Source organism: Blennius ocellaris, assembly GCF_963422515.1.
Source record: "Blennius ocellaris genome assembly, chromosome: 19".
NCBI lineage: Eukaryota > Metazoa > Chordata > Actinopteri > Blenniiformes > Blenniidae > Blennius > Blennius ocellaris.
Window position 1 is genome coordinate 15517507 of NC_137668.1, and position 27560 is coordinate 15545066.

At 43.0% G+C, this 27560-nt stretch overlaps 1 protein-coding gene across 2 annotated transcripts; it reads left to right on the forward strand.

Moving 5' to 3' along the window:
• Positions 1-2782: 2782 nt before the first annotated feature.
• nck1b (NCK adaptor protein 1b) lies at positions 2783-27420 on the forward strand. Of its 2 annotated transcripts, XM_080515445.1 has the most exons (5): positions 2783-2950; positions 14065-14115; positions 14983-15223; positions 24731-25485; positions 26083-27420. In XM_080515445.1, exons 3-5 carry the CDS (start codon positions 14998-15000, stop codon positions 26281-26283), a joined length of 1182 nt encoding a protein of 393 aa, XP_080371571.1. In that variant the 5' UTR covers positions 2783-2950; positions 14065-14115; positions 14983-14997; the 3' UTR covers positions 26284-27420. The 2 variants fall into 2 exon arrangements, with proteins under 2 accessions (XP_080371571.1, XP_080371572.1); XM_080515446.1 differs by lacking the exons at positions 2783-2950; positions 14065-14115; positions 14983-15223 and adding an exon at positions 17971-18055.
• The last annotated feature ends 140 nt before the right edge of the window (positions 27421-27560 follow it).

Consider the following 27560-nt stretch of genomic DNA (forward strand, 5'->3'; position numbering starts at 1 on the left):
TGCCAAGAACGTGTCCATTTTTAAAACAGTATGGAAAGTCAGTGATGATATATTGGCCTTCATGTGTTGGTACACAGGCTCTGTTGTGTTTGGTGTGTGAGATTGTTCTTATTAAAGTTGAATCAAATGTTCCAGGTAGACTCCAGGTTTATGTGAGGTGAAATGTTATTCTCTACGACCAACATTTGTTATTTTATACTTATACCAGCGGTTGTCAAAGTGTGGGGCAGGTGGCACGTACCTTTACCCAGCATTATTATTATTTTCTTTTTTGAGAAGAAATCATGACAGGCAGAGTGCAAGTGAGTAAAATGAAGGTGAAACTATTAATCATTGGATTGAAAGACATTAAAAAAACAACGTATTGTGATTGTTATGGGAATTAAATAAAGTGAAAGAATGAGCTCAAATTTACATTTAATTGGCTCAAGAAAAACATAGTTTTTATTGCCTATGGATCGTACCAGTTGTGGAAAACATATTTCATGAGACTATGCCCGTGCAGATCATCCCCACACTTTGAAAACCCCCTGCTGTATACAATATTTTGTGCATAAACTGCCCCCTTTTGTGATTTTCTTATTGCCTCTCATGTATGTTCTTGAGGCCCCATGAGCAGGTCGATATACAACTCGGGTGGTTATATCCGTGGCTTCTGTTTTCTGTCAGACACTGTCAAACTAATACCAAGAAGCAGGTGCACTGTATTGAATTAAAGTCCCCTTTAACAACATGAGACCAGCTGTATTTTCTGGAGTGATTTAGAAAATCCAGGCCGAGGTTGTCGGTCTCTGTTTTTCCCCCCCAAGGCAAAAGAACAGTGGTGGAATGAAATAAAGACATAATGACGAGGCAAGGCGGATGAAAGAGAGCATGCTGCTCATCTTAAAAGGGACACAAACGTCATGCTTCACTGAAAGCCCAGCAGGTGGCATTCACGATCTACTTCATTACTCAGACTGCCCGCCTTGGCAGAAAGTGTTAAGTCATTATGCTCTACTATAAAAGTAATTATTTGTAATTCAGTGGTTAGAAACACTGAGCTGCTCTGTTTCTTTTTAGCCAAGCACTTTGAAAAGATCCCGTAACACAATTTCTATCAGAACACTACAAGCGCACTCACTGGACTTGTGGTAGTGTTATAAATTGATGGCACAATGTTATATGTTCAACATATTAAGATAAAAACTTGTGGAAAGAGAACCAAGCATCAGCTGGATGTGCAACCAACACCTTGTCACTCTTGATCAGCCATCACTGAAGAAATGGTGAGTAAAACATCAGCACAACCACACAAGTAATCACCATAAACTAATAATTATCTGAAGCTGTCCTTCACTTTAAAAAGGCAGTGTTTCAGTAATTTGCTTAAAATAGGAACGAATAAAACTCACTCAGATAGGAATTAATAAACTGAGGTGACGATACACTGTATCGCTGTCATGTTTTGAGATGGGTTTCTGCGTGCAGAAAGCAGAATACATGTCGAGGGGGCCCATCTGTTTGAGCAGGAAACAGATTGCATCCTGCAGCAAGCTGCACAAGCTTCCAAATTACTCTGCAACTCTCTTCACTACAGACATCTTTGTTTGATGTATCATCACTTCACCGCAGGGGGTGAATGACTTCTTATACGGACACTTGTTGCTCATGTCTTGTGAAGTGCAGATGACTCTGAAGTTTAATACTATTCAACACCAGGCTTGCTGCAGTTTCCATATATGTATTAAGAGTACACTTTCTGCATTACTTTTAAATTAAAAGCAAAAAAGAAAAAACAAGATTCAGTTCAAAAGTTTTGTTCATCTCAACTTTTTGATTGTGTTTCCTCCTTATTAAACGACCTGGTAGAGAATAAACGATCACTATGGATGAGGGACTGCAGGATGATGCAGTGGTTAGAGCTCTCGCCTCATAGTGAGAAGGTCATGGGTTCAAATATTCCTCTGGCCTTTCTCTGTGGAGTTTTCGTTTCCTCCCTCTGTCCAAAAACATTTATGTGAGATTAATTGGTGACCCTAAATTTCCACTTGGTGTGAATGTGAGTGTGTGCTTGCCCCTTGATGGACTGGTGACTTGACCTGGGCCCCTCATCTATAGTTAGATTGACTCCAGTAGCCTGCGACCCTAAACAGAATAAAGTGGTATAGAAAATAGATAGATTTTTAAGATGAATCATGTTTTTTCCCTTAACAAAGCATAGATTTTCTAACAAATATATTATGAACCACAAAATATAGATGATCTGATGTGATGAAATTCAATCAGAAGTGAGAAAGATTTAAAGGGGAACTTGGTGAGTTTTTCCTTTAAGGACATTTTTATCGACTGAAGGTAAATTCCTATTTTACCAAAAAAGCATCAGCGTTTTTCTGTTTAAAATTAAAATAAGAATAAATTATGCAGGAAATCTTTTTCAGTTCAATTACACTCTTTAAATGAATCATAGGCAAAATCCTGAAGTAAAACTTGATAGTGGTAAAACAGCCAGTCAATCCCACTGTCCTCTTACAGATTTATTTGGTGGTAGTTTGTACTGACGCCCTCACCGAGAAAAAAACATGACGAATGCTTGTGGGAACATCGGCAGCTGCATTGTGATTAACTGACGTGTCTGCCGTCCAATCAGAACAAATCCTGTTCCCCTGCAGTCAATCGCGTTGAAGTGGGCGGGACCACCCGTGTGGCCGTAGCTAAGTTAGCCTAGCCCTGCTGAGCAATGACACGCTTTGATAGAGAAATGCTCTTCCAGCGAGGCGCCGTGTCTCATCAGCGAGGCTAGCTCCGCTCTGTGGTGGGAAAAAAAAAAAAGAAGAAAAAAATACCCCTAACCGGCTACCAGCTCGGAGCCTGGATATCACTTGTGTACATCCTTCGCTGGTGTGCGTGACGCTCCACCACGTTAACCCCCTCCAGAAGGAGCTCAGACGCGGCGGCCGCCAGCAGTCAGGTAAGACGTGGTATGACTGGGCATGATGTGACTGCGAGCTGCGGCGGATGGTCGGAGCTTCTGCCGCATAATGCCTCTCGCAGAGCCGCAGACTAGCTGCTGCTGCTGCTGCTGCTCCCCCTCAATTCAACAGTGTGGCTCACGATGCTAACGGCTACATGTTAACCAGCCTGTCGCCCTGCCAACATGGCCAACATACCGTTACCCGTTAATTTGGCCGGAGCCGAGATGTTTGTGTCCATTGAAGGCATTGTTGGTGGCTTTTCTTTTCTTTTCTTCCCCCATCAACCGGGTTAGCTGAGTTGAATAGCCCCGCTACACTGTCAAGCTAAAGTTGTGGCATAGAACTGCTCCACACTCCACGTAACCAGACTTAATTTCATAGCTTTTAGGCGATAATTTGTGAGATTAAACATGGAGAGGACGCTTTAAGGGCAGGCAGGGTGGCTTTAAACTGATAATGTGACAACATGGATCTCTCTTACTGATTAAATGATCTTCTATTGGTTTTTAGATTTAGTTTTTTTCTATTTTTTTTAGCAGGGCAGTTCAGTCATGATGGCATGCCCTAAAATTAGGAGTAAGTTACGTTTCCTATTATATATGGCCTTAAATGGTTATTGAAACCACCCATCAGCTTCTGTTTATCCCACAAACACACTGAATACTTCCTCCCTCACATTTGATCATATTGATGTGATCGAGCACAAGATTCTGACTTAACAGAGCCTAAAAATTCAGTTCTGCTTGATATCAGAGATGTACTTCAATTGAAACGTGGGTAGAGTTTTGAAGTTGTATTTAGCCAATTCTACTACATTAAGACGCATACATGTGATCATATTAGAAAGATCATCTCTCTCAGGACCATTAATAGTGCTTGATAAAAGTATTGAAGGTTAATAGGAATGCAAATAGGCATCACATCTCTGCATTTCAAGGTAGTTGTGTCAAATCCATTCAAATTGTTTGGCCACATAAAACCTGAAGTGAGTGAGTCTATAAGTAATTCTATTCCCAGAGAGTTCCCTTTGTTTTAGGTCAAAGGAGAAGGAGTACATTGTGAAAAATCCTACATGCAATTTCAACATCATGTCAGATGATTTAAGGTCGTCTTGTGAAAACTAGTGTGAAATCTGCTGAAAGATCAGAAATCCCCTGAGCTGCAGTTTCTCTTCATGATGTTTCTGTCGCATCATTTTTTTTTTTTTCACACATTCACTTTCAGGCTGGTGATCTGGTCCGTGGGCCACGTGTTTGGCACCACTGTGTCCAAAAATGTCACAGATCAGTATGCTCTTTCTTTAAACTTTTTATTAGCAAATTAGTTCAGTCGCCAATCAGAGTGAATCCAACCACTTTGAAATCAGTTTCCAAGAAAGCTCAGTAAGAGGAACTGAAGTTATATTCACTTACATGAAATCTTTTTTTTTCTGTTTGGGAGGGGTTTGATGATTGCACACAGTGTTTATCTACAACATTGTTTCTACCTTACACAACCCAAGCTAAACTAAATGCCATGCTTCTGTAACACAATAAGCTCTCCGGCGTTGTATTTGTTGGCTAGAATTTGTGGATTTGTTTTTGTGGCCTTTTGCAAAAGTGGCTCAACCGCACTGTGCGATGAACAGACATCTGAGAGTTTCTATTGCACAGGTAATAATTTGATGAAATTCAGTAGGAGTGATTTAAGGGAGTTGCGTCTCCATCTTTCCATGGGTACTCAGCTGTTGACTATAGTTTGTGTTGTTGTCACAGGTAAGGTTATTGAAGAGAGAGATGGAGCAAGACATTGGGTTGTTTTCTTTTCTGTGCGTTCCAGTGAGGACAGACCCAGTTTACAAAGTAATGGTGAAGTTAGACTCATCCACTTTACAGACATATAGTGGTCATTTTCATACTTGTACCCGTCGGCTGCCAGGTCAGAAGCTGCTGGTCAGGATTAAATTCTCCAGTGAAACTCAAAGTTTCACTCTTCTGCGAGGCATGCTGATTTTGCGGTCACATCCGCCCTGTATACTCTGTCCTATTCATAGCTCCCGTTGATTCATAAAGCCTGTAAACATCCCTTCATGTCATGACAGAAAATATATTGCGAGCATAGATGGATGATCTCTTCCTATACGAAGTCTCCTCGTTGTCAGTGCTTGGTGTTGTGCTCAGTGGCCTCCAGCAGCCAAATCTGTCCTCACAGCCGAGGGGGAAAATACCAACTGTGCATTTCATGATAGCCAGAAAAGCTAATGTGCCTGAAAATTTCTCAGTTGAACGAGCAGCTCAGGAAACCAATCTATTATCTAGCATTACGCTTGTAATAGAGTTGAGAAGCAGCGATTTTTTTTCTTCTTTTTTTTTCCCCCCCGCAATAATTTCTTCTTTCCTATCTGCATCATCTCACTTATGACAAAACTGCTCTTCTACTTCCCCTTTTTGCTTTGGGTTTTGAGTTTATGTTCTCGTCTTAACGCATATCCAAGCCAAGTCATTTCGCACTGCTCAGTTAATCTTGCTATTGAGTGACCTATGTATCCTCTTCAGGAAAACTTGAAAGTTGAAGCATCTGGTTTTGCAGATGTGGTCAATATATTTGCTATCATGAATAATTCAGAGTAAATAATTTTACTTCCCCATAAAGAAAAAAAGAAGTGTGCAGTTTCAGTTTTATCTTTCTTAGTTCATAATGATGGTTTTGGTTTCAGTGAGAATTTCATCGCAAAAATGAGGAATTATGTACTTGTGTAACCGCAGGAGTAATTTGTTTGCCACAAGTTGTTGGTGTGTCCAAGAAAGAAACGTTATCGTTATGGTTTTGTCAAAAAGCTAAATTTTTATGTTATAAAAAAATACTTTACACAGCTTGTTACTGAGGTTAGTTTTCCTCTGCCCAATCTAGTTGATATTTTGTTTAACTAACAGTTTACCACATTGTGTTTCTCCAGGCTTACTCAGTAAATCAATAGAAAAAATGTCAGTAGCAGTACCCATAACAATATCTATGGTCCATGGGGTTGCTGTGGCCTCAAGGTGTTTAAAAAAAAAATCCTTTTAAATACTTCTTGAGTAATATTAAAACAAGACGACTACAGTTCATAACAGATCTTTTGCCTGCAGTCATGTGGGAAATCAAACAGCTGAACTGTAGAAATGCAAGACAGCTGACAAAAAAAAAATGTCAGACAGACATACCAGAAAGCTGATCAAGCACCCAATCGATCATACCACATCGCCCTCAAACCAAATGCAATGCCACAATTGAGCTTGGTGAATCAAAACCAGATAGAAACAACAGTTTGAGGTGGTGGTCTGTAAGTACCTTGTTTGAAACTCTTGACTCAAGTTATGGGAAAAATCTGAATTTAAGGAAAGTGACTCAAACATATGATTACTGTCTGAAATTATGACAATTTGGACAAGCATTGGTCAGTATAATTTGGAACGATATTGAGAACCATCAAATGAATTCACATTAAAAACAAATAATAAAGAAGCATGTTATCTGATGTAGACTTTTATCTGCCTACAGAATCTGAGACCACATGGGTTTATGTTGAGTCATAGGTTGAGATATCCAGCAATCAGTTGCAGGTTTCTATGAAATAAGAATATCAATCCCATAATGCTTTGCATTGTGATTTTGGTCATTTGTGTGCCAGTATTAAAGAATTAAATTGACTTTGAATTACATTAATTATGGTCCATATAACCACAGCTACCATCACAGCTGTCTGGTTCATACTGAGAGCTTTAAATCTGACTACTGGAATGAAGAAGTAGTTTTAAATAGTCATTGTGCTAATATTGGCATAGGCTTTAAACTTCTTCATGCAGCAATCCTGATTGAAATGCATTGCAACCAGCAGCGTGACCTCTGTTGTTCAAGAACAGTTTTCCCAGTGTTTAAAATGTGTGTAGGCTGTCGGCGTCGGGCTGGAGAGAGGTGAGGTTTTGTGCAGAAAATGTTGCCTTTCTTGTTTCCCCTCCTATCAAAGATCTCCTCGATGTTGATTTGCGCAGACCCACAATTTTCCGTGGCATCACCATGCAATCTGGAATGCCTCCCGCTCACAAGATGCTCGCACACAGGTTACAACATGTGGCTTGTCCGGACTTCTGTCCCAAGTAGCTTGTTTCGTCCTATTGTGATGGCACCCGAGGGCTCATATTTACCAGGATGCCGGAAGAGTAAAAGGAAGTCAGTGTATCTATTTCGTCTGTTTGACACAGGTTATCTATGATTGTCCTCTTGTGGTTTTGCAATCTGTTATTTTGATTGCGCCAATAACTTTTTTTTCAAAAAGGTTACAACACTGTTTACAAAATATATAGTCACAGTACAACGTCTGTCAAAGTTTTATGTACATCACCTTTTTTTTTTACAGAGTCCTTAATACAACTTGCAGTTTTACGTGTGCAACAGCACTCCAAACTAAACCACAGAGAACTTTATTGTACTATGGTGCTTGATGTTAGAAATCCCTTTGCTTTGTAAACTTGGATTAGTCATGGGGAAATCCCCTGGAGCTCTCCAGAGTTTGTGAGGTAACCTGTAGGTTTATTTTGCTGTGGCCCTGATCCCATATTACTTGGATGTGGCCGTGGTTGAACGTGACAGGCAGGCCACCCAGAACATAAACTGGCAACCTCGGGGCATAGATGAAGATGTGTAGGCTGCTCATGGAGATGTGGTATAAAGAAATGGATCACTTCTTACTCGGAAGTATTACTTTCTGATGGATATCTTCTTACGAATTAAAAAAAAAAAAAAAGCAATGATCCTCAATGTCTGCCTGTAAAAAGCTATTTGAAGACCATTCATTTAAATGATTCATGGTAATTACTTAAAGTGCAAGCCTGGCGCACACTCCGTTTATTGTTGCAAATGGTGTTGCAGTGATATTATTTCTATATTTAGTCTGTTCTACAACAGTGTAAGCTACCCACAAGGACTTTAGTTTATGACAGGGACGCTTTGATAAAAACATTTTTTTGTTTGTTTGTTTCAGATCTGATAAGGATCACCGTTTCCTGAAAACAAGTTTCTTAAGTAAGGCAGCCACATAAAAGACCCTGTGAACGTCACCTTTGCCACATGTCCATGTCGTCCTTTTTTCCATTAAGTTGATCCCGTCATTCCAAAGTTCATGGTCTCCCGTACACAATTTATTGTCTCATTTGAAAGCAGTAATTCTGTTTTATGCATTCTGCACCCACAAAATAATAATACTAATAAACCGGGCACGTCAAACAAGTTTTGGATTATACACATGACACCATCACACTGTTTAGAGTTTCATCCTGACTTCCAGCTGCTAATACAAGTGAGCTCATTATTGTCATATGTCTGAGTTCAACTGGAACAGTCAGGCTTGACAAAATGCAGCTGTATGAAAATATGACGGGAAAAGGGGAAATGAAAACATTTCACAACAAGGTCATGCGTGTGAATTGCTATTTTCTCATCGGATATTTATGATTAAATTTTTTTTATGAGAATCTTGATATTGTTTAGTGCTGACACTTGTGCACGCTTGTACGATTACAGAGTAGTTGTAGATTTCAGAAAGGAATACTCAATTAAAGTGTGTTGCACAAGCAATAATGGAAATATTTGGGTCCCTTTAGCTGAAACAGTCCTGCTCTTGACTGTGCAGATCATTTTGTGGTAGGAAAGGTCACCCTACGTTTTACTTGAGACTTTAGATTTTCTCTGTTAATTGCTTAGCAACATATTTTAAACCGAGGCACTTGTGTAGGCCTCTGGCTGATTTGTTTGACGTGTAGAATGACCCTTTTGATGTCCAGAAGAAGGCTTGACTCTTTTGCTGCCGGTTGTTGCCATGAGAGTAAATCTCTTGCAGTTTTCGAAGGACATGAGCCATGGTCTATTTTCGGCCATTCCCAACTGCGGAGGGTGATCCCGAGGGGTGGATAACCAACTGCTTTCACACAGTCATGAGTGAAGCCTGCACGCTTGGCCCAAAACACGGGAGGCCACCTGATTACATTTGAATCTATGCAGCCTTCTAATGTGGAAAAAGATGTATCCTCTCAGCAACTCTGGTGTTAAAGTTTAAACTAATTGTCATCTTTTTAATGAGCTGCATTACACACATCAATGCTGAGATAAGTTATCTGAGCTAATCTGAACTCTGGGGGGGTCAAGCCTGCACTTTGTCAGATTGCATCACTTTCCCATCATCCGGTCACCCTTGTGTCTACACTTCCTGTCTCACAGCTGGCCCGCCAAGTCTCCCATGACCCTTTGCTGCTCTTCTGTTTTGAGAGAATGTAGGACAACTGGGATGAGATGCAGTCTCATGGGTTTCAGTCGCATGTGGCTCGATGTGGGAGAAAAAAAAAAAGAGCGCGGGCTCTCCTCACCCATCGGTCCGTCAGCACCCTGCACTGTTAGCTCACGAGGCAGACCTGCCCTGTGGCTAAAATGCAAGTTTTGGTGTACGTCGGAGGAAGTGCAGCAGTGCCAGAGGGGCTGAGTGAGTAGCGAGCACACAGAGCACATTCCAGAAGGCAGCAGAGCCCTGTGATTTTAGCAGGCTGTCACAGGGATTAGGTTACTCTGTCTGCCTTTGTGAGCTCATGCTGTTGCTGTCTCAGAGACTCAGCAGTCCTGCCTAACTGTGGTACACTCTTTGGTCCCACAGAGAAGAGAGACGGGGATCCGTAATTGTTCTCCTCGCCTTGTTTACTATACACTGTATCCAGCTGTAGTGACTGGGTGTCTACAAACGACGTCCCATGTCTCGAGCTGAATGGAAATGCTGTGGACACCAATATATGTTTCAGTCTTTTCTTTCTTGTACTTGCCTGCAATGTAGCATCCCTGGGAAATGTGTTATCACACAGGCCTCTTGGTGTGCTATTTGCCTGTATCTCCCCCCCCCCCTACATAGACACAACAAGTTAACGCAGCAGCTGCGGATCGCAGGATGTGGTGAACTTGAGTCAGTGTTGTTTCATAGTAAAGTAAGGATTTACAAAGGTGTACTCTCTATCTCTGTAACACTACTGACATGCAGTTGTTGTGGTTTATAATGATACTTAAGCTCCTTCCAATTTTATTGGCCATCATAAAGGTATTTTCTAAAGATCCAAACAGAATAGTTGCTGCTTATTAAAAATAGCAGCGATAACAGAGTGGTGTTGCTGATGGGAAAGCAGCTGTGACAACTGTTGGTACTTTCGAGAACGCTAGTTAATTTGTTACTGCCCTGCTGCTGATATGACAGTAGATAAGTGGATACCAGTATTCCAGTTGAGTGTTTTATTACATTTTTTGTCATTGGGTTAATAGAGGAAGCAAGCTCGTAAGCAGAATTTTTCTGATTTGAATATCGCTGTCGACGGATCATGACTCTGGTCTCCGAACAGGCTAGTAATCCCCCGCTGCTCTGAGTGCGCCAAGAAAGGCTTCTGTTGTAAAACTCTGCAAATCAAATGTGTGTATTACATGATCCACTGTAGCGACTCCAGAAAAGAGCAACTGAAACATGTTTCACACTCTTAATGTAGTAGTTCATGCTCTATTTATCTAGTCATATGTGTTTTTTTCTTCTTCACTCAGTCTATCTAATGGAAACATGATCAGAAATATCTGAGAAATTTAGATTTTCCTCATATTTTGAAGACTACACAATTTGTGATTAATTTAATTCATCAGAATCGAAGACTTAATTGAATTATTGTGTGTAATAAGTCAGAAAAGTCAATTATGGACGACACACACACACACACACACACACACACACACACACACACACACACACACACACACACCCTTCTTTGAATAAATCTAAATTACCGGTCATAAACCTCATCAGAGAGATTTGAATGCACGCCAAACCACCGGTTAGAATTTCTCTCATTACCACGACAGAAAATGGACTTTGTCCATTGTTTTCACATGATTGTTAAAATAACCTTTGTGATGAACATTTCATCTCCAGACATCTTTTGTTCTGTAAGATATTCTTCACACACTGTTAACCGCAGTCCTTATGTCTCATCTATTCAAAGACCCATTTAAGAGCAGATGGTTTTAAGATGGGAAGTAATACTGACTTATCTTTAGGTTTAGGACCAATGTCTGTTGCACTCTATTAGGTTATCCAATTCTTTGTCTACCTACCAATGTGATCAGTGAATGACTAGTCATTTGGTGTGTTATGGCAGTGATGTAAAGAAGACATTTCCTGTTATGACTTGTATTAATGTAACAGAAACACTTTTATTTGTTGAATTCTCTACAAACTGCTTGAGAAACACCAAGCTATTGTTAATGTGGAACAGCAGAGAGCGTTGCCTTCATTTTTTTGTTCCGCTAAACAGAGAATAGTAAGACATGGACATTCTTTTGTGTCAGGAGTATAAGTGAGCTATGCTCACAGGAATTAAAAAAAAAAAAAAAAAAAAAAAAGAAAGTAGCTACAGGGAGTAGGGAAAAGCCTGCTCTCACCACAAACTACCACATTTGACCACTTCTCTCCTGTTTCATGCCGTCTGGATGCCCATGTTGACGACCACAAAGCTCCTGCATGAAGATCTTGTATTTTGCCTAATGTGTAGTACCCATGTTATTTCCAGACTTTTCGTCTTCTTCAAAACAATTATACAACTGGTTACTCATTATGAAGGTCACGGGCTATTTGACTGGGAGCAGTGACTCATTACATCATTGCATCTGAAAATATTTTTTCCACAAGATTTCTCCATTATGCCTGCAGTTGTGCTCTATCCTTTCTCCTCCACATGTCTGCATCAATAATCATAACTTAAAGTACAAGGTCTTTCCAGCGGCTCCCTTTTGCTACAGCAGGTCATTGCAACTTGCGCCATAGCCTTGGATAGTTTTAACGTCCAAACCCCTTCCTGCCATTACCGAAATTCAAACACGAATCCCTGCACACTCAAGGTCAAGACTTAACCTGCTGCCCCCATGACTAAAACAACTCCAAAGTGTCGACTACCACAAATGTTCCTAACCTATTTCCACTCACAAAAGGAAAATAGTCCCACTCGTGTATCTCTGGGTCAAAAAGTTGTTAACATTTGATTTACAAGTAAGTCTCCAGACCATTTTTAAATTCATGAGTAATCAGAATAAGTGTTCTTTCACAGCCACACTTTGTCTTTGTGCTGAGATTATAATCTTCTGCCGGTTGTATGATGGAGGAGCCTTACCTGTTAATTCTGCCTGGCAGCAGGGTAAACGGAGACCCTCGGTGGCTGTAAATGTGACACCATTTGAGCAGTTTGACCTGTCTGACCTGGTGTTTAGTGCTTCGGAGTGGTGACTGGCCTTGGCTCAGTCTGCAGCTGCGCGATTAGCTCAGAGCATCTGTCGCCTAACTTTTTGATCCTCCCTCACATCTGCACTGTCGTAAGTCACTGCCATCTTAAGTTGCCCTCAGTGCTCAGCCACCCTCGAAGTGAGTGGGCTCGGGGTGGAGGGATGACGCCGTGGACTTTCTGTAACGGGGAGATAGCTGGGACAAGTACTGTCAAATGCTGACTGTTCTGTCAGGCTCAAATATAGAGAGTTTAAAGTGAGAAAACTGATTGCACGGGACGGATGTTGTAGATGGAGGAGGACGTATACACGCTTATCTGCCTCTTTGGGACGCGGCTGTCCAGCCCATCCCTCTGAGAGTTTGTTGCCTTTGTCTTGGTGAAAGAGGCTCTTGAGGAGGGTAAATCAGCTCTTTGTTGTTGTTTTTTTTGTTTTGTGCCGCTCCCTAGCATGTCCTCCAGTGTGCCTTAATTTAATTAAAGATGGAAAAGGAGCTGGCAATGACCTGCAATCAGGAAAAAAAAACCACAGTGCACACCCAAATGGTTTTGGTGAACAAAGTCAACAACATCCCATATGAAGAAATTGAGTGCAGGCTTCAGATGTACTGCCCCATCTTTAAAACATTAATGCGTTCTAAGTTACATAAATACAGTTGAATTTTGGGATCTGTGTCGCCCCTCCTCCATTCATCCTCAATAATGTCATTGTCCATATGTCAAAGTACATTCAAAAATGCACATTTGGAAGCATTCTCTGACCTTTTGAGCCAGCTTTTAGTTTTGCTTATTTATTGTGTATTCTACTCATCTTATTAATGGTCCTCGGCGTTAGCTTGGCTGTTCTACCTCTGCTCGTGTTTGCTTAAGATCGGGTTCTCGGCCTATCTCAAGGCCAGCTGTAGCTGAAACTTGGTCTCTACTGCTGCTTCAAATAAAAACCAAGAGCTCTATCAATGAGATCAGTGTCGGGTCCCTGAAGTTGGTTTGGGGGGGATGAAACTCCATCCACTCCCATGACATCAGAGCAGCTAAGCAACTGCTCCAATAGTGTCTCACTCCCTCAGAGCCGACCCAAGTATCTGCAGTATTAGCCATCAGCACAGCTTGACTGTGCTGATGGCTATATGGGTCATAAGACCAGTTGTTATGAATGTGCTCATTGTTGAACATGAACAAGTTTACGCAGTGGATCACACTGCTCCAAAATCATATTTATAGATACCCTGGAGAATCTATGCAGCCTTACTAATAACGGAGTAATGATCGTTTGTAATGCAGTCCACATAAGCACTGCATTTGCATGGTCGGGGAACACAAGAACGTTGATGGTGCAGTTCTAAATTTGAAGCGATCTTGTAGATTATTTGTGCTCTATAGGAGCTTCAGTGAGTGACGTCGCTCCACTGCTGATGCACACTTCCCCCTGATAATGATCTTTACCATCCTCCTGGCTCGCACGTTCAGAGTCGATGCCCGGCACAAAAAACAATCGTTGGACTCCTCCTGACAGGAAATAACTCTCGAATAACTTTATTAAGACAGCCGTCAGAGTTGAATACCAAAAAAATTGTTATTTCTGTCTGTTATTTCGAGAATACAATCGCTGGAGGGAAATTATGTCTGAAGAGACTAAACTGTGGAAATGATTGGGGGCACATTGTCGGCAAATAGTCTTACATTTGTTATAAAATGTTATTTATGTATGTCCGTGCAGCTGATTGGTACAATAGGCTCCTCATTCTTATCAAGATGTGCCTAGAATTCCATTTCTAATTGCATTTTTTTTTTCCTTCTACATTTTCTAGGTCAGCGGAAGTGTCAACGCTCTTGAATTTCTCAGCTTTGATGCAGTACAGGTAAAGTCGTTTGTTTCTAAATTTAGTCGAGATTTTTCTCTGCAGACTCACTTTGAAGGTATCAACAAACTGTGCACAAAAAGTACGGAAATCTGGCAGTTCCAATGCTTCATGGCGGTAAATCTTAAAACATTCTAAAGCCACATTGTTTCCTGTTTAAATTGTACCACATTTGTAAGGAACATGAGCAGCAGATTTGAGTCTGAGGAGACTAGAACGTTTGGCTTAAATGAAAAAAAATCTTTAGACAATCGGGAGCGTGTGGAAGAGCCATGCACATTCATAACAGCCTTTGCACGTCGTCCTCATCGTGGTCGCCAGCCTGGTCACATGCTGCTGTGGGATGACATCCCATTCGTCAGCCAGCATTTGCTGCAAGTCACCCAACAGCCATCTGATCCTGCTGGTGTTCACTGGGGTTGAGTTCAGGACTGCTGGCAGGCCCTTCCACCCTCTGCACTCTGGATATTCTAGTTTGATAACAAGCTGTGTACATCTGAAATTGTCTCTGGTTGCAGTTGCAATATCATCTTCATAGCTCTCTGCAATGAGAGAAGTCAAGCAGGCACATGCTTGTCGAAACCTGGATGTACCACAAAAGTCTCAAAACTAAAGTAAATATCAACAGCATCGACAGGATGTCTGGCATTGGCAGAGATGTGCGTTCTTTTATAAATGTGGCACTATTTAAAAGGAAAATAATGAGTTGCAAAAGTTTTATTTGCCAAGAGTCATTGTTATATAACAAATAATGTCCCAAATACAGAGATTAAAGTATATGTGAAATTTGAGAGTCAGAGTAAGGTTCTGCAGCCTTGCTCATTGTGTTAGCCACTCTAATTTTTTTTTCTCCCCCCCCTTCATTAGTGTACCTCGTGCAAGATGACGGAAGAGGTGATTGTCATCGCCAAGTTCGACTACATGGCCCAGCAGGACCAGGAGCTGGACATCAAGAAAAACGAGCGCCTGTGGCTCCTCGATGACTCCAAGTCGTGGTGGAGGGTTCGAAATGCCACTAACAAAACTGGCTTTGTGCCGTCCAACTATGTGGAGAGGAAAAACAGTGCGAGGAAGGCTTCAATCGTCAAAAATCTCAAAGATACACTTGGTAAAAAAAAAAAATTTTTTTTAAAAAGAGTAATAACTTATTCTGTTTACAAGTCAGTGTTGAATTTTACATGTGGTGGGTCTACTAAGTAACGACCAGATACCATGTCAAAGTTTACTATTTCCCCACGACCTTGTTTATTTTTATAGACCATCCCGTTATATTCCAGTCGAGCTGCACAGATAATTGCAGTGTAAATATTTATGGGCTTTGTGTGTCCCTCACTGCAACGTTTTCACCATCGGCTGACATGCTTTGTTGTTTCCTATTTAGTTTCAGAAAATGCCACAAAAGAGGATCTTTTATGTCGGCCAGCTCAATGTCGCTTCATATCATACCACGTTGTTGTGGTATGTGGTATTATATGCTGCATAATAGAGGAAGATAGTCCTATTGTCTTCTCGGTTGAAACACTGATCGGGCTTTTGTCTTACCATTATATTTTTAAGCATTCACTCGAGTAAGGCTGCAATTTACGAGGTTTTCTTTTAATGTCCTTTTTTTAGCTTTGATACAGTTTTACAGGTCTGATTTATGCTAAATGCCTCATCTGTGTCCGACTAGAAGGATATTTCCCTGTCCTTTTCATCATGGCTGGATTTGATCTGGCACAGGCGTCGTCTCCTGTGTCAGCACTCTGGTAATATTTCTGGGCCCTGCAATCCACCCAGGAGCCTCGCACAGCCAGGAGCAAGCCAAATGGAACTATGTAAGCCAAGGTTACCATTTGTCTTAGCTTAATTCTTTTTGATGACAGACTGTCATGATAATTTGTGATACACGCACTGATCACTGGCATTCAGTTTGGAACACGGCCATGTAGTCTGGCAAGGGTTTTCACCCCTGATTTTAGTATTTGGTTGTTGATGTGTTTTCATTGAGTGCCCAGTTTCGGGCCCTGCCTTTGGTTTTTGCCTGCTTTTCATTCTGTAATGTCCAACCTGTTTGCACCTCAGGGCATCATTATCAGAGTTGAAAGCATGATGGCATCGCTGCTTTTATTGCTGTACTTTGACCATGTTTGTTTGGACCAGCTCTCATTAGTTTATACACCAACATTTGCCACGCTGGAGACTTTTAAGACTCACTAATACAATTGACAGTGGATAGTGTCGGCTTGTTTTATAAATGTTGCAGGTTGTATTTTAGTCATTGACAGTTTAGTGTAACTTTTTTTTTTTTTTTAATACCTACGGTAACTTAAATGAAGCTGGGCTATCAAGCCGAAACCACCACCTGCCCTTTATGGGACCGTTTGACCAACAAAAACAGATCAAACTGCACTTGTAGGTGGAGAAGGGTAGCCTTATCTCCTTTGCTTATCATTGATGTGGCAATGATGACGTGCTCACGAAAAGGGTGACCCACTCCGAGGAAGCCCCGGGCCCCCGCACTGGCTTTTTTTTCTATAGTCCTGAATGAACAAGTGTAGCCGACGGGTGCTTCGAGCCATAAGTAGTGTTGTCAGTTTATCGCTGTATTGCACGCTGCAGTGTTTGCAAAACACTTATCTGTGGGACGTGTGAACAGTGTCTTCCTGTTAGCGGCTCAATGGTTGTTGTTTTTTTTTTTTTTTTTTTTTAATGTCTTGTGGTTAAGAGACTGACATTCAAGCATTTTGCTTTTTGCTAAGCTAGGCGGATAAAAATGGTATCAGAACAGGAATGCGCCTTTCTTTTGTCTTGTTTTAATTAACAAGCATTTTCTTATAGTGTGGCTTGACCCAAGAAGATAAATTGTTTAGTTGCTTGACTTTAAGTCGGCTTTGCCCTGAAATGTTGAGCTTTATTTTGTGTGTGGGTGTGTGGGTTGTCATGCACCGCGGCCATTAGAGCTCCTAACAACAACCCACCTGTCACTACGTCCATTGATCAAATGGTTCAGGTGAACAGCTGCACCAATGACACAAACACAAGTCATGTCTCGCGTACACGTCAGACCCCATAAAACGCAGACTAATGTAAAACAGCAGTTGACAGAAAACTGATTGTTCAACACCAATACAATCATAGCCAGCTTGTAAATACTTAACCTTCATTTATTCTATTTTATGACCTCTGAGTACATTTAAGACATTTTCATTAGGAGATTGTGGGTGGTGAAGTTCTTTTTTCATCTCCAATAAAAGCGGCAGCCTGAAGAAAAGTCTTGATATGTTATGTGGGAGGGGGGGGAAAAAAAGTTTTCCTTTCTTTTTTTTTTTTAAACGGACTCGTTGGGTGTGGATTGGTGTCATCATTTGAAAGAATGTGGGATGGTATGATCTCTCTACAGATGGCTATGTTTTGGTGTGTGTGTGTGTGTGTGTGCACACATTTGAGGACTCATGTTTCCTCGGTTTGTTGTAAACTTCTGAGTGTCTCTCTACAAACAACTGCCGTCATGTGACACTGAGCACTTTACTGACTCACTCCACCGTTGCCATGTCCACACCTGTCAAATCTTCACCCTGTTAAAAACGCCTGTCTCTTTGCTATACGAGGGACTATACTCTTTTACTTTCCAGAGATCTCTCTATTCCTTTCTTCTGGCTGTGCATGAGTCGAAACTTCGCCCTCCTCCCCTCCTCCCTTCCCTCTACCATGAGGCCTCTGTACTCTGCCTTGCGGAGCTGGACTTGGAGGCCTCTCTTTTGTGCCCTCCGATTGGCTGAGGCTCACCACATGGTCGAAGGAGTGGGCTGCCCCGCTCCACTATCCGCCCAGCTCTTTGGGTGTTCACATGGAATAACTACAGCTGCAGTGGGAAGAGAGCAGGGACCGGGAAAAAGACAGAGAGGGAGAGACGGCGAGCCCAAAATGGACATGGCTAACCTATTCAAACATTTCTTTCGTGAGTTTTTTTTCTCTCTCAACTTTTCTTGTCTTCAGTAGCCCCTCAAAGACGGCCTGACGTGGTTTATTGGAGGTTTTATTGCTTTCCAAGTGGTTTCGAAGTGTTTTGTCTGAAGTGTGAGTGGGTCTTTTCCTCTGCCGTGTTTGTGTGGAAGCAGTTGTCAGGTTTTTTTTTTTTCTCCCCCTCTCCATTCTCACACTTCTTTCGCTGTGTTTTTTAAGTTAGCTTCTTGTTGCTAAAATAAATGTCATAATTTGGGCAGGCGGAAACCGATTTTTGTGCTAACATGTTGTCTTGGCAGGGTGGGTGAAAGGGTGTCTTAACAGCTTATGAGGGTGTGTGTGTGTGTGTGAGTGGCTGCAGAGACTGGGTGGATATGCTTTAGAAAAGGCTTCTGCTGAGACGAAGCCTGTAATTGCCTCAGCAATCCTTCTCTCTCGTTCTTTTGAACACACACGCACACACACACACACTGCTCCATTTTTCTCCTCGAACTTTCCCAGTGAGTGGGCTACAAGTTGGTGGATTAAATTATTATGCTTGAAGACCCGCTCTCCACCCAGTTTAGGAATATCTTAAGACATAGCCTAATGTCTGTTTTCTTTTATGCTGCACCCAGGGCGAGCTCACTCCTTCGCTCGAGGAGGGTCTCTTCCCCCCCCCCTCTGTCTCCACCCCACCGCCAGTCATGAGCTACAGTTGAAGGGATGTGGGGTGCTCATGTAGAACACTGTAGTCATTGTGCTAAGAGGACGAAGGGGTTCCTGCTGATTGATGGGACCCGGGCTCCCATCTCCCGCACCTCTCCCGGTTATCAGAGGAATGTCACTGGCCGTGCAGCCTTGTGGGTCGTTGATACTTTACAGCTACACTGACACCCTTTTTCAAAAGCCTGGTGGACACCTCGCTGTAATCTCACCTTGTAGCCGCTGAGTGGTATCTCTGCACTCTGCCTATCATCCCTACTTATGAGTGTGTGTGTGTCTGCTTGTAGTCTAAAGGATCCACAGAATGTAAAGAGACGAGAAGGACGGGGAGATGAGCTAACAAATGTTTTGCTTGTGTAAACCAAGAGCTTTTAGTCTCCTCTCTCTTTTTCTCTCTCCCCTCCCTCTGTTTTCCTGTTTCTCAGCCTCCCCAGCGAGCGGAAACTCTAATTTGAGCCACATTTCTCTCTGAGCTTTTGGAGAAGTGCAAGCCAGTGAGGAAGTGAGAAGTTAAAAGGAAGTTGAATCATTGCGCGGGGGTCTGTCTGCCGGACTTTCTGGCAGTCCTTGTGTTGCTTTCTCATTTTCAGCCTCTTCCCTTCAAACCTCAGATCACTGTTGCCCAACCACAAAAGCTAAATCAAAATCATAATTAGGAGATTGGAGGGGGGAGTTGTGAAGGTGGCTTCAGACTAAAAATGTTTTTACTAAGACATTCTTTTGTTGTCCTGTATGGCCTTTCCTTAAGCATCGCTTCAGAGGAAATGAGTCGTGGTCTGGGCTTGTAAAAGAGTAGCCAGTGCTGTAAACATTTTTGGGGGGGTAAAGGTTACAAACATAAACTGCACAGCTCTTCGTCTCAATTGGATCTGGAGGGTTGCAGATCACTTTTATTGCCAATTTGGTTTTCCTCTGAGCTATGTATTCCTTTATCTTGTTGATTTGAACTGTAGTAGATGGGGCTGGTTGTGAGATCTCTCTGTTTGGAACAGTGTTGACTTGTCATGACAAGGATTCAAACTTTAATACTTCTCCTTGCCGAGTCACACCGGCTGCTGTCATATCTGCTCACATTCGTTGTCATGTTTACTTATGATGATTGACTCCTTCCATTTTGTATCTTTAAACAAAGCGTCTGAGTGATTGTTGACAACCACCCACTAACGTCTGTTTGGACAAAATGTGGACTTATCCACTGAAACTTTTATCCCTGGAGCAACCACTTGGAAAAACCATTCCTAAAGTCTGAGGTTGATTTGGGTGTTGTCTCTCTGTAGAACTCTGCCATTAGACAACTGATTAGTGATTTTACTGATGTATTGTAATAGTCTGATTATGACTAATGGCACAGACATGGAAACCATTTGGTACTTGCTTGAAGAGTTGGTTTTGAATGAATGGAATATCAGGCACCCACAAAAGGCTAAATGTTATTTAAATTTAGGTCACCAGGAAAAAAAATTTAAATGGGTCAAGTGAAAGAGTGAAAATTGCTCCCAGAAAGTACAGCTGTGTTAGTTCGACCTACTGTGGCTGTCGATTAAAAGCGAGATAATCACAAAGTCTTTATTTGGCAACGGGATTCATAATTGGTGGACTGAATGCAAACAGCTGTGGGCTTGTTTAGCTCCTGCGTGCAACACTTCCCTGTCCGGAGCTGTAAATAAAAAGTGGAGCTGTGGGGTCTCCCCAGAGCTCCGCCGCATCGGATCGATGGCTGCCTGCTTTTGATGTCTCAGACAGCTGAAGTTGAAAGAGATCTGCGCGTTTCCTGCAAAGCTATCAGTCAACCATGTTAGCAGTTTAATTGAAGCTGTAAGTCTTAAAAGCGGGCCCCACCACCTCCATTGAAGACTACGCCAAGTGACTATAGTGCGTGTGCTTTCCCTGTACTCTTGACTGTTAAGTGTGCACGCTGTCATTACATTTAATGTGTAAGTCTCAGCACGTCATATTGCTGAGGGTGACTGTTTAGCATTACCCATCGACTCCGTTTGAACTCCTTTTTTATTTATTTATTTTTTCTTTACCTATCACCACCTGACACACGGGTTTTCCTACAACCTGGATCAAATTAAAGTTTGGATTATGGTTGTGATCCAGCACATGAACGGCAGTGTATTTTCTCCAAGTTTGGCCGGCGGCGGGTGGATGTTCAAGCATTGTCAGACAACCTGACGCGGGGTGTTGTCCACCACAGAGGAAGAGCCCTGAAATGGAGGGAAGCCGAGAGGTCGAAAGGGCCCGAGCAGACAATGGCCAGCCAGCCAGCGTAGGCAGGCCGGAGTTAAAAAACAAAACTAGTTCCTGTCTGTCACTGGTGGCTCAACAAACCCCCCTCCCTACACTTTCTTCTCCCCCTGCTGCTGGGTCTCATCTCCACGCAGAAAGCCAGGTTTTTTTTTTTTACGCTACGATCGTTGTCATTGTTCTGTTTGATTTACTGCCGTCTGATGCAGTACGACTTCCTTCTTCTGCATCGCCGTTTCAGGAAATGCGCAGGAAAAAGCACGTGACGTCAAAAAGGAGAAACGTTTCCACTGCGAATTAGTTTTGAATCTCTGTTGCAAGCTTTTCCAGATAGCAGCAGCCAGGTGGCAACTGCTACCAGGGGGAAAGCTGGAAATACCAGATTGTATCTACGCCTGCAAAGCTTGTGTACCTGGCAGTGTGTGGAGTTATCTTCAGGTGGTGGGATCAGGTCTTGGCAGCAAGCGAACTGGAGTTCAGTCAGCTTTCAGCAGCAGTGAAGGGATCGGTTCAGTTTTGAAGACGCGGTTATAATGTACAAAATGGCCGCCTCCAACGTTCCCCACAAGGATCAATATTGTTGTTTCACAGCTTCATAGAACTTGTGATATCTTCCACATACTATCAGCTGCAACCACCTTCGGAAACAATGACCTAACTCTCGTCATTCATCGGGTGTGAAAGAAAAGGTCTTCAGCCAAACATTAAAAGGAGGCACAAACCAGCCGTTCTTCTACACAGAACTGAGCTCTTGTAATTAACCTCCACCAGCATGACAGACGGGCCCCGAGAGAAGCAAATGCCCTCAATAACAAGCCCCTTTATCTTCTCATGACTATCATCTGCCTTTAACTGTACAGGCAAATCCCAACTTCCCTTTATCATTACCTGAGCACAGTTTGAGAGTCTAGTCAAATGTTGGGGATTTGCTTTTTTTTTTTTTAAATGCAAAGCTTGTGTGTGGTTGCAGCAGGAAGTGGCAAATTAAAAAAAAAAACAAAAAAAAAAAAAAACGTGACAGGGTCGCTGATAAAGACTGTTACCTGGCTGGCGAGATAACGCATAAAGCCCTCAATTGTTTCTGTCCTTAGCTGGAACTGAAAGATGCTTTATTTATACGTGTTTGACCCCTAACATTTGCTTGGAGCTAACTAGGTCACTTCCAACTGAGCAAAGACGCATCCTGGAGTTTGCACCTGCAAAACGCCTGTTCTTGTCACGTTTTATATGCCGAAAGAAATGAGCGTCTCATGCTCATTCTGTATGTTTATTTGCTTTAGCCAACTTATGTTTAATATTTGTCTTGTATTATAACAGTTCTAAATATTGTTTGTTTGGTTTTTTGTCTAAGTCTGCGACGCTGCACAGATACATCACTGGCATCTGTGATGCCCAGCCTTCACCTACAGACATCAGCTCTTAACACCCTGTCTGGAGTCTGCAGTTATGTACGCTGGTGTGACTAATAACAGGGTCTACCTGGAAGCAATTTGACGTCGGACTCTCAGCGCTACCATGAAATTTGTCTGTGCTCCTCGAGTCAGAGACACCTTTCAGTAACAGTTTATCCGTGGTGAGGCGTATTGAGTGTGGCTTTGTGACACATTAGTCATGTTCCTCACTCAGAAAACAAACGCACCAAAGGTCCTCGGAGCGCTGTGCTGGAGACTACACCCTGCCCCGCTGTATAATTTCACCCAGCTGTATTTTGATTATGCAAGCAATAGCCTTTTTGCAAACGTAATCAGAAAATGGGGTCTCTACTTTAGTCTGCTATCAGTGTCTGGTTAGTATTATTTTGGCTCTACGCTGCCTACATCATCAGCGAGACCATAGACTTGGTGATTACAGTTTTGTTGTCGTAGTTTTGCAAGAAGTGGGGAAATGTTTGGCCGGTTGCTTCGCACACAAACAGTCAGACATAGAATTACAGCCGACGGAAGATGCCGCGGTGTTTACGCTGCATCCATTGCGAGCGGCGCAGCGATTAGCACCTGAGGCCGTCAAGCCAGCCGGGAAGATGATGATCCACGAGCACGACATCCAGAGCTCGACCCCGGGGCTTCACAGAGCGGCAAAAGGCTTGAGGGCACGATAATCCTGCCGTTAGCCTCCGGACTGCGATGGTGTCACTGAGCGCCGGTCGCGGATGGGTGCATGTTTAAATGCACGAGGTTACAGGTTTCAAAAGGAAAAAGCTGGCATTCTGAAAGCTCCTGATAAACACACTCTTAATAATCCTAAATCACAAAGCCAGTAGTAAGCTCCGCAGGGTGCTTGGAAGGCGCCGGGGGTTTGGAGGTAATGGGAAGCGGCAAGTTGGCACAAACAGGATGGAGTTTGGTATGAAGCTGCACGGCGAGCGAGGCGGCAGGTGTCGGGCCAGCCGAGGTGATTAGCGCAATGTGATTAGAACAATGAAATGTGACTGAAGGTTCCAAGCAACTGTAGTTTGTGACAATTTTTTCTCAGTTAAATGGCAACATCCGGAGGCAGTATCTGACATTTTTCTGTTTTCTGAGGAATTATTGGCCCGTGTCAAAACAAGTTTCCATCCCACTCAATTTTTTTCCTCTTCTGCACAGAGGCCTAATCCCCAAGAATGTATTTGTATTTGGAGTGTGGGGTGTAAGGGCACTGTAATGTGGAAAAGAAGTGATATTTATCCCAGCTTACCCGCCCTCCCAGTACTTCAGCACAGCCGTTAATGCTGATTATTGCTCCCTGGTATTTGTCTGGGAGTTTTTCTTTTCCTCCCTTAATTTTTCTGTGTTGATTTACAATGGGGTGTGTGGTTTTTGTTTTTGCATTGAGACGTGCTCCACCTCAGTTAATGTGTTTCAAAAAAATCATTTCAAGACAATGTTTGAGTAGAATTATGGTTCTTAATTTTCATGGCACAGAAAAGCATTGCGTGTCACGCTTCACCTCCTTCCCCCGTTCGTGGTGAGATCTGATATTCATCCGACTGATTTTGCGCAGTTTCGCAAGAGGTGAAGCCATTTTATCATAAGACTATTCATACACATGTTCTGATCAATCACAGGAATTCACAACCCAGTGAGAATGATGCAGCTGAAGCTCAGTTTAGTAGAGTGGGTCACACAATCGCAAGGCTGAGGGTTCGATCCACTCTCTCCCTGTCAATAATGTCATCGATCAAGATAATTGTTCCCACTGGAACATACAAAGTACACAGAGATTAGAACCAGGAACCTTGTTGCTGTGAGGGTGCAGCATTAACCATTCAGCCTGAGCCCTTTGTACGGTCCAAATAAATACTTCAAAGTTAATCAATCAGCTTTGATTGATGCTACATAAGGTTACAGAAACCACCTTCAGGACCAGTGTGCTGTATTGTTTTGAGTCCTTTGTCAACATGGAGGCGAGAATGGCCTGTTACACTGCAACCAGCCAGCAGAGGGTGATACGGTGAAGCTGTTCTGTAGGCCATCCCTTTAGAGTGGAGCTCGTGATGTTTAGTGTCGGAATGCAAGTGTGTAACTAGAAGTTTTGTTTCAAATCCCACTGCCTACAGGTTGCCACTGAGCAAGGCCCTATGTGAAACATGGCATCATGTGATACACAGCGGTGACTCTGGAAGAGAAACGCTCTCATTCATGTCATTCACTACATTTATATCAGTCCATATGAAATGTGTGTCTGAGAATCGTAACATGTTTTTGTGATTTATTTTTTAATTTCTTCTCCCTAGGAATTGGGAAGGTGAAGAGCAGGAAAGGGGGGATGAGAGACACGGCCTCCAACGCTGACTCGGACATGTACGCCGACAACGGCGAGAGGCTGTACGACCTCAACCTGCCCGCCCTGGTCAAGTTCAGCTACACCGCGGAGCGCGAGGACGAGCTGTCTCTGGTGAAGGGCACCCGGGTGGTGGTGATGGAGAAGTGCAGCGACGGCTGGTGGCGCGGCAGCTACAGTGGACGGTCGGGCTGGTTTCCGTCCAATTACGTGACGGAGGACGTGGACGGGACGGCGGGGGGAGGAGGCGTGGGCGGGCTCGGAGACCCCGCCGGATCTTTAACAGAAAAGCTCGCCGCGGTGGTGAACAGCACCACGAACGGAAACCGGGTGCTGCACACGGTCCAGGCGCTCTACCCTTTCAGCTCGGGCAACGACGAGGAGCTGAACTTTGAGAAGGGCGAGGTGATGGAGGTGGTGGAGAAGCCCGAGAACGACCCCGAGTGGTGGAAGTGCCGCAAGGCGGACGGACAGCTGGGCTTGGTGCCCAAGAACTACGTCACTGTGCTGGACTCCACCTCCCATAAACCCTCAGTGGGGCCCGCTGGGCCCCCCACGCCCGACTGTGACTACATCTCGCCCTCGAGCAGCGGGCGCTTCGCCGGGAAGGAGTGGTACTACGGGAAAGTGACACGCCACCAGGCAGAGGTGGCGCTCAACCAGAGGGGCACAGAGGGAGACTTCCTCATCCGAGACAGCGAGTCATCGGTCAGTATTCACGCCATCTCCTCTCGTGATGTCGAGTGATGTAGTGCACACACACACACACACACACGCACATATAATCTATCTTCTTCACTGCTTAATCTAATCCAGCATCACTGGAGGCTGATGGCAGAATGTTTCACAAGGAATCACGTCTACATGTCGCCCTCCTCATTCGAATACCTTCTATTGTGTATGAATCGTTACAACTGCAATAAACATTTAAAAGGTTTACGTATACAAGTTTACATTGTGAAATACCTTAAGTTAATATTTCATATTACTCGGTGTGGGGAAACACTGTGATCTTAAAGTTTGTAGTGCAGCTTTCACTCTGCGCGTGCAGGAGTTGGTAAAGTTTGAGATGCAATGAAGAAACTTTAATCACTGCAATAGAGGGATGGATTTGATGGTAGAACTCAGAAGGGTGGATGAGTCTGCCAGAAGGAGAAAATCATGATCATCCACCCAAAGTGGGAATGAGCATTTTTCAATGAGCATGTGCCAGTTTTAAACCCTTGACATTTCTTCGGAGAGAAAAAAAAACCCCTAGCTAACAACAATAGGAGAAAAATAACCCTTTGTTGTTTTCCTTCTCAGCCCAACGATTTCTCCATCTCCCTGAAGGCGCAGAGCAAGAACAAGCATTTCAAAGTGCAGCTGAAGGAAAACCTTTACTGCATCGGACAGCGCAAGTTCAACTCCATGGAGGAGCTTGTGGAACACTACAAAAAGGCCCCCATCTTCACCAGTGAGCAGGGAGACAAACTGTACCTGATCAAGGCCCTGGCTGCCTCCTGATCCATCACTCTCTCTCTCTCTCTCTCATTCTCTCTCTCACACACACACACACAAACACACACACACACGCACGCACCTACACATTGTTAAAATCATCCATCCATATATATATATATATATATATATATATATATGTAATGCAGATACACCCAAACACACACTAACATTTCAGCTCCAGGCCTGAAGACTTAACACATCATCAGGACTAAAATGCCTGATCTGTGAGCATTCCAAGAGGACGTATGGAAAAAGCATGTGAGGAACATGGAGGAGGGAGACAAAAGACTATATGGACTCCTGAGAGTTGACTACAGACCTCTTGGTCGCCTATTTTAAATTATCCAGATGTGTTAGGTCATAGGCAATGCCATGTATTTCCACCTTGATATCTTATTAGAGTTGCATTTAGTTTCTTTCTCTCTTTTTTTTTTTTTTTTTTTTTGATAATATATAATCTTTTTAACAATTTCTTTTAAGAATGTGACTTTTTTTTTATTTTTTAAACTGTATACAGAACACATGAACCACCCGAGTGAGACATTCTTCAGCACATTTCAGATCCTCGAGGTCTCCTTTTCGACTTACTTCTTCGTCTTATTGCGTTCTTCGTCAGACACACTAATCCTCGACTTCTGCTAACAACTCATCATGAATAAAAACGAAGTGACCAAAATATATTTATTGATACAAGTCTGTTAGGATTAATGGCATCGAGATTGGAATTATCACACTGTGCATCTTTTTTTTTTTCTTCTTCTTCTTCTTCTTAAGCAGGATTAGAGCCGATTCCTTTTCTTGCGCAATGTCAAACTAGTTACTCATCTTTGTTCAACCGAAACTGCTTGTCTCACATATTGCTGTATCCACATCATGTGAATTTTACAAAGCTGAGGCGCCACGCACAGTGGGAATCTAAATGTAGTCCTTCCTTGGATCCGCAAAAAAAAAAGGTTTGACAGTCCATATGTGATAGGGGGGGGGTTGAGACTTGAAGTACTTTTCAACTTGTCGTGACCCTGAGTCCTGGTTGAGTGTGTGGATGACGACTCCTCCGTCTTCCCAGCGTTGCCAAAGGGGACGGTGATGTTGGTTAGGGACGTATTTACGCCGACAGCAGTAGCTTCCAAACAAACCCAACGTACATCGGTCCTGTGGCGCTCGCGGGGGGGGAGTCAGTCCGGGAGGATGAAGTCACTTCTCCTGAATTAGTGATCGCTGGAGGAGTGGAGGAGGAGGAGGAGGGGGGGGGGTTCACTCAGGGGTCGTGTCGACCCGGC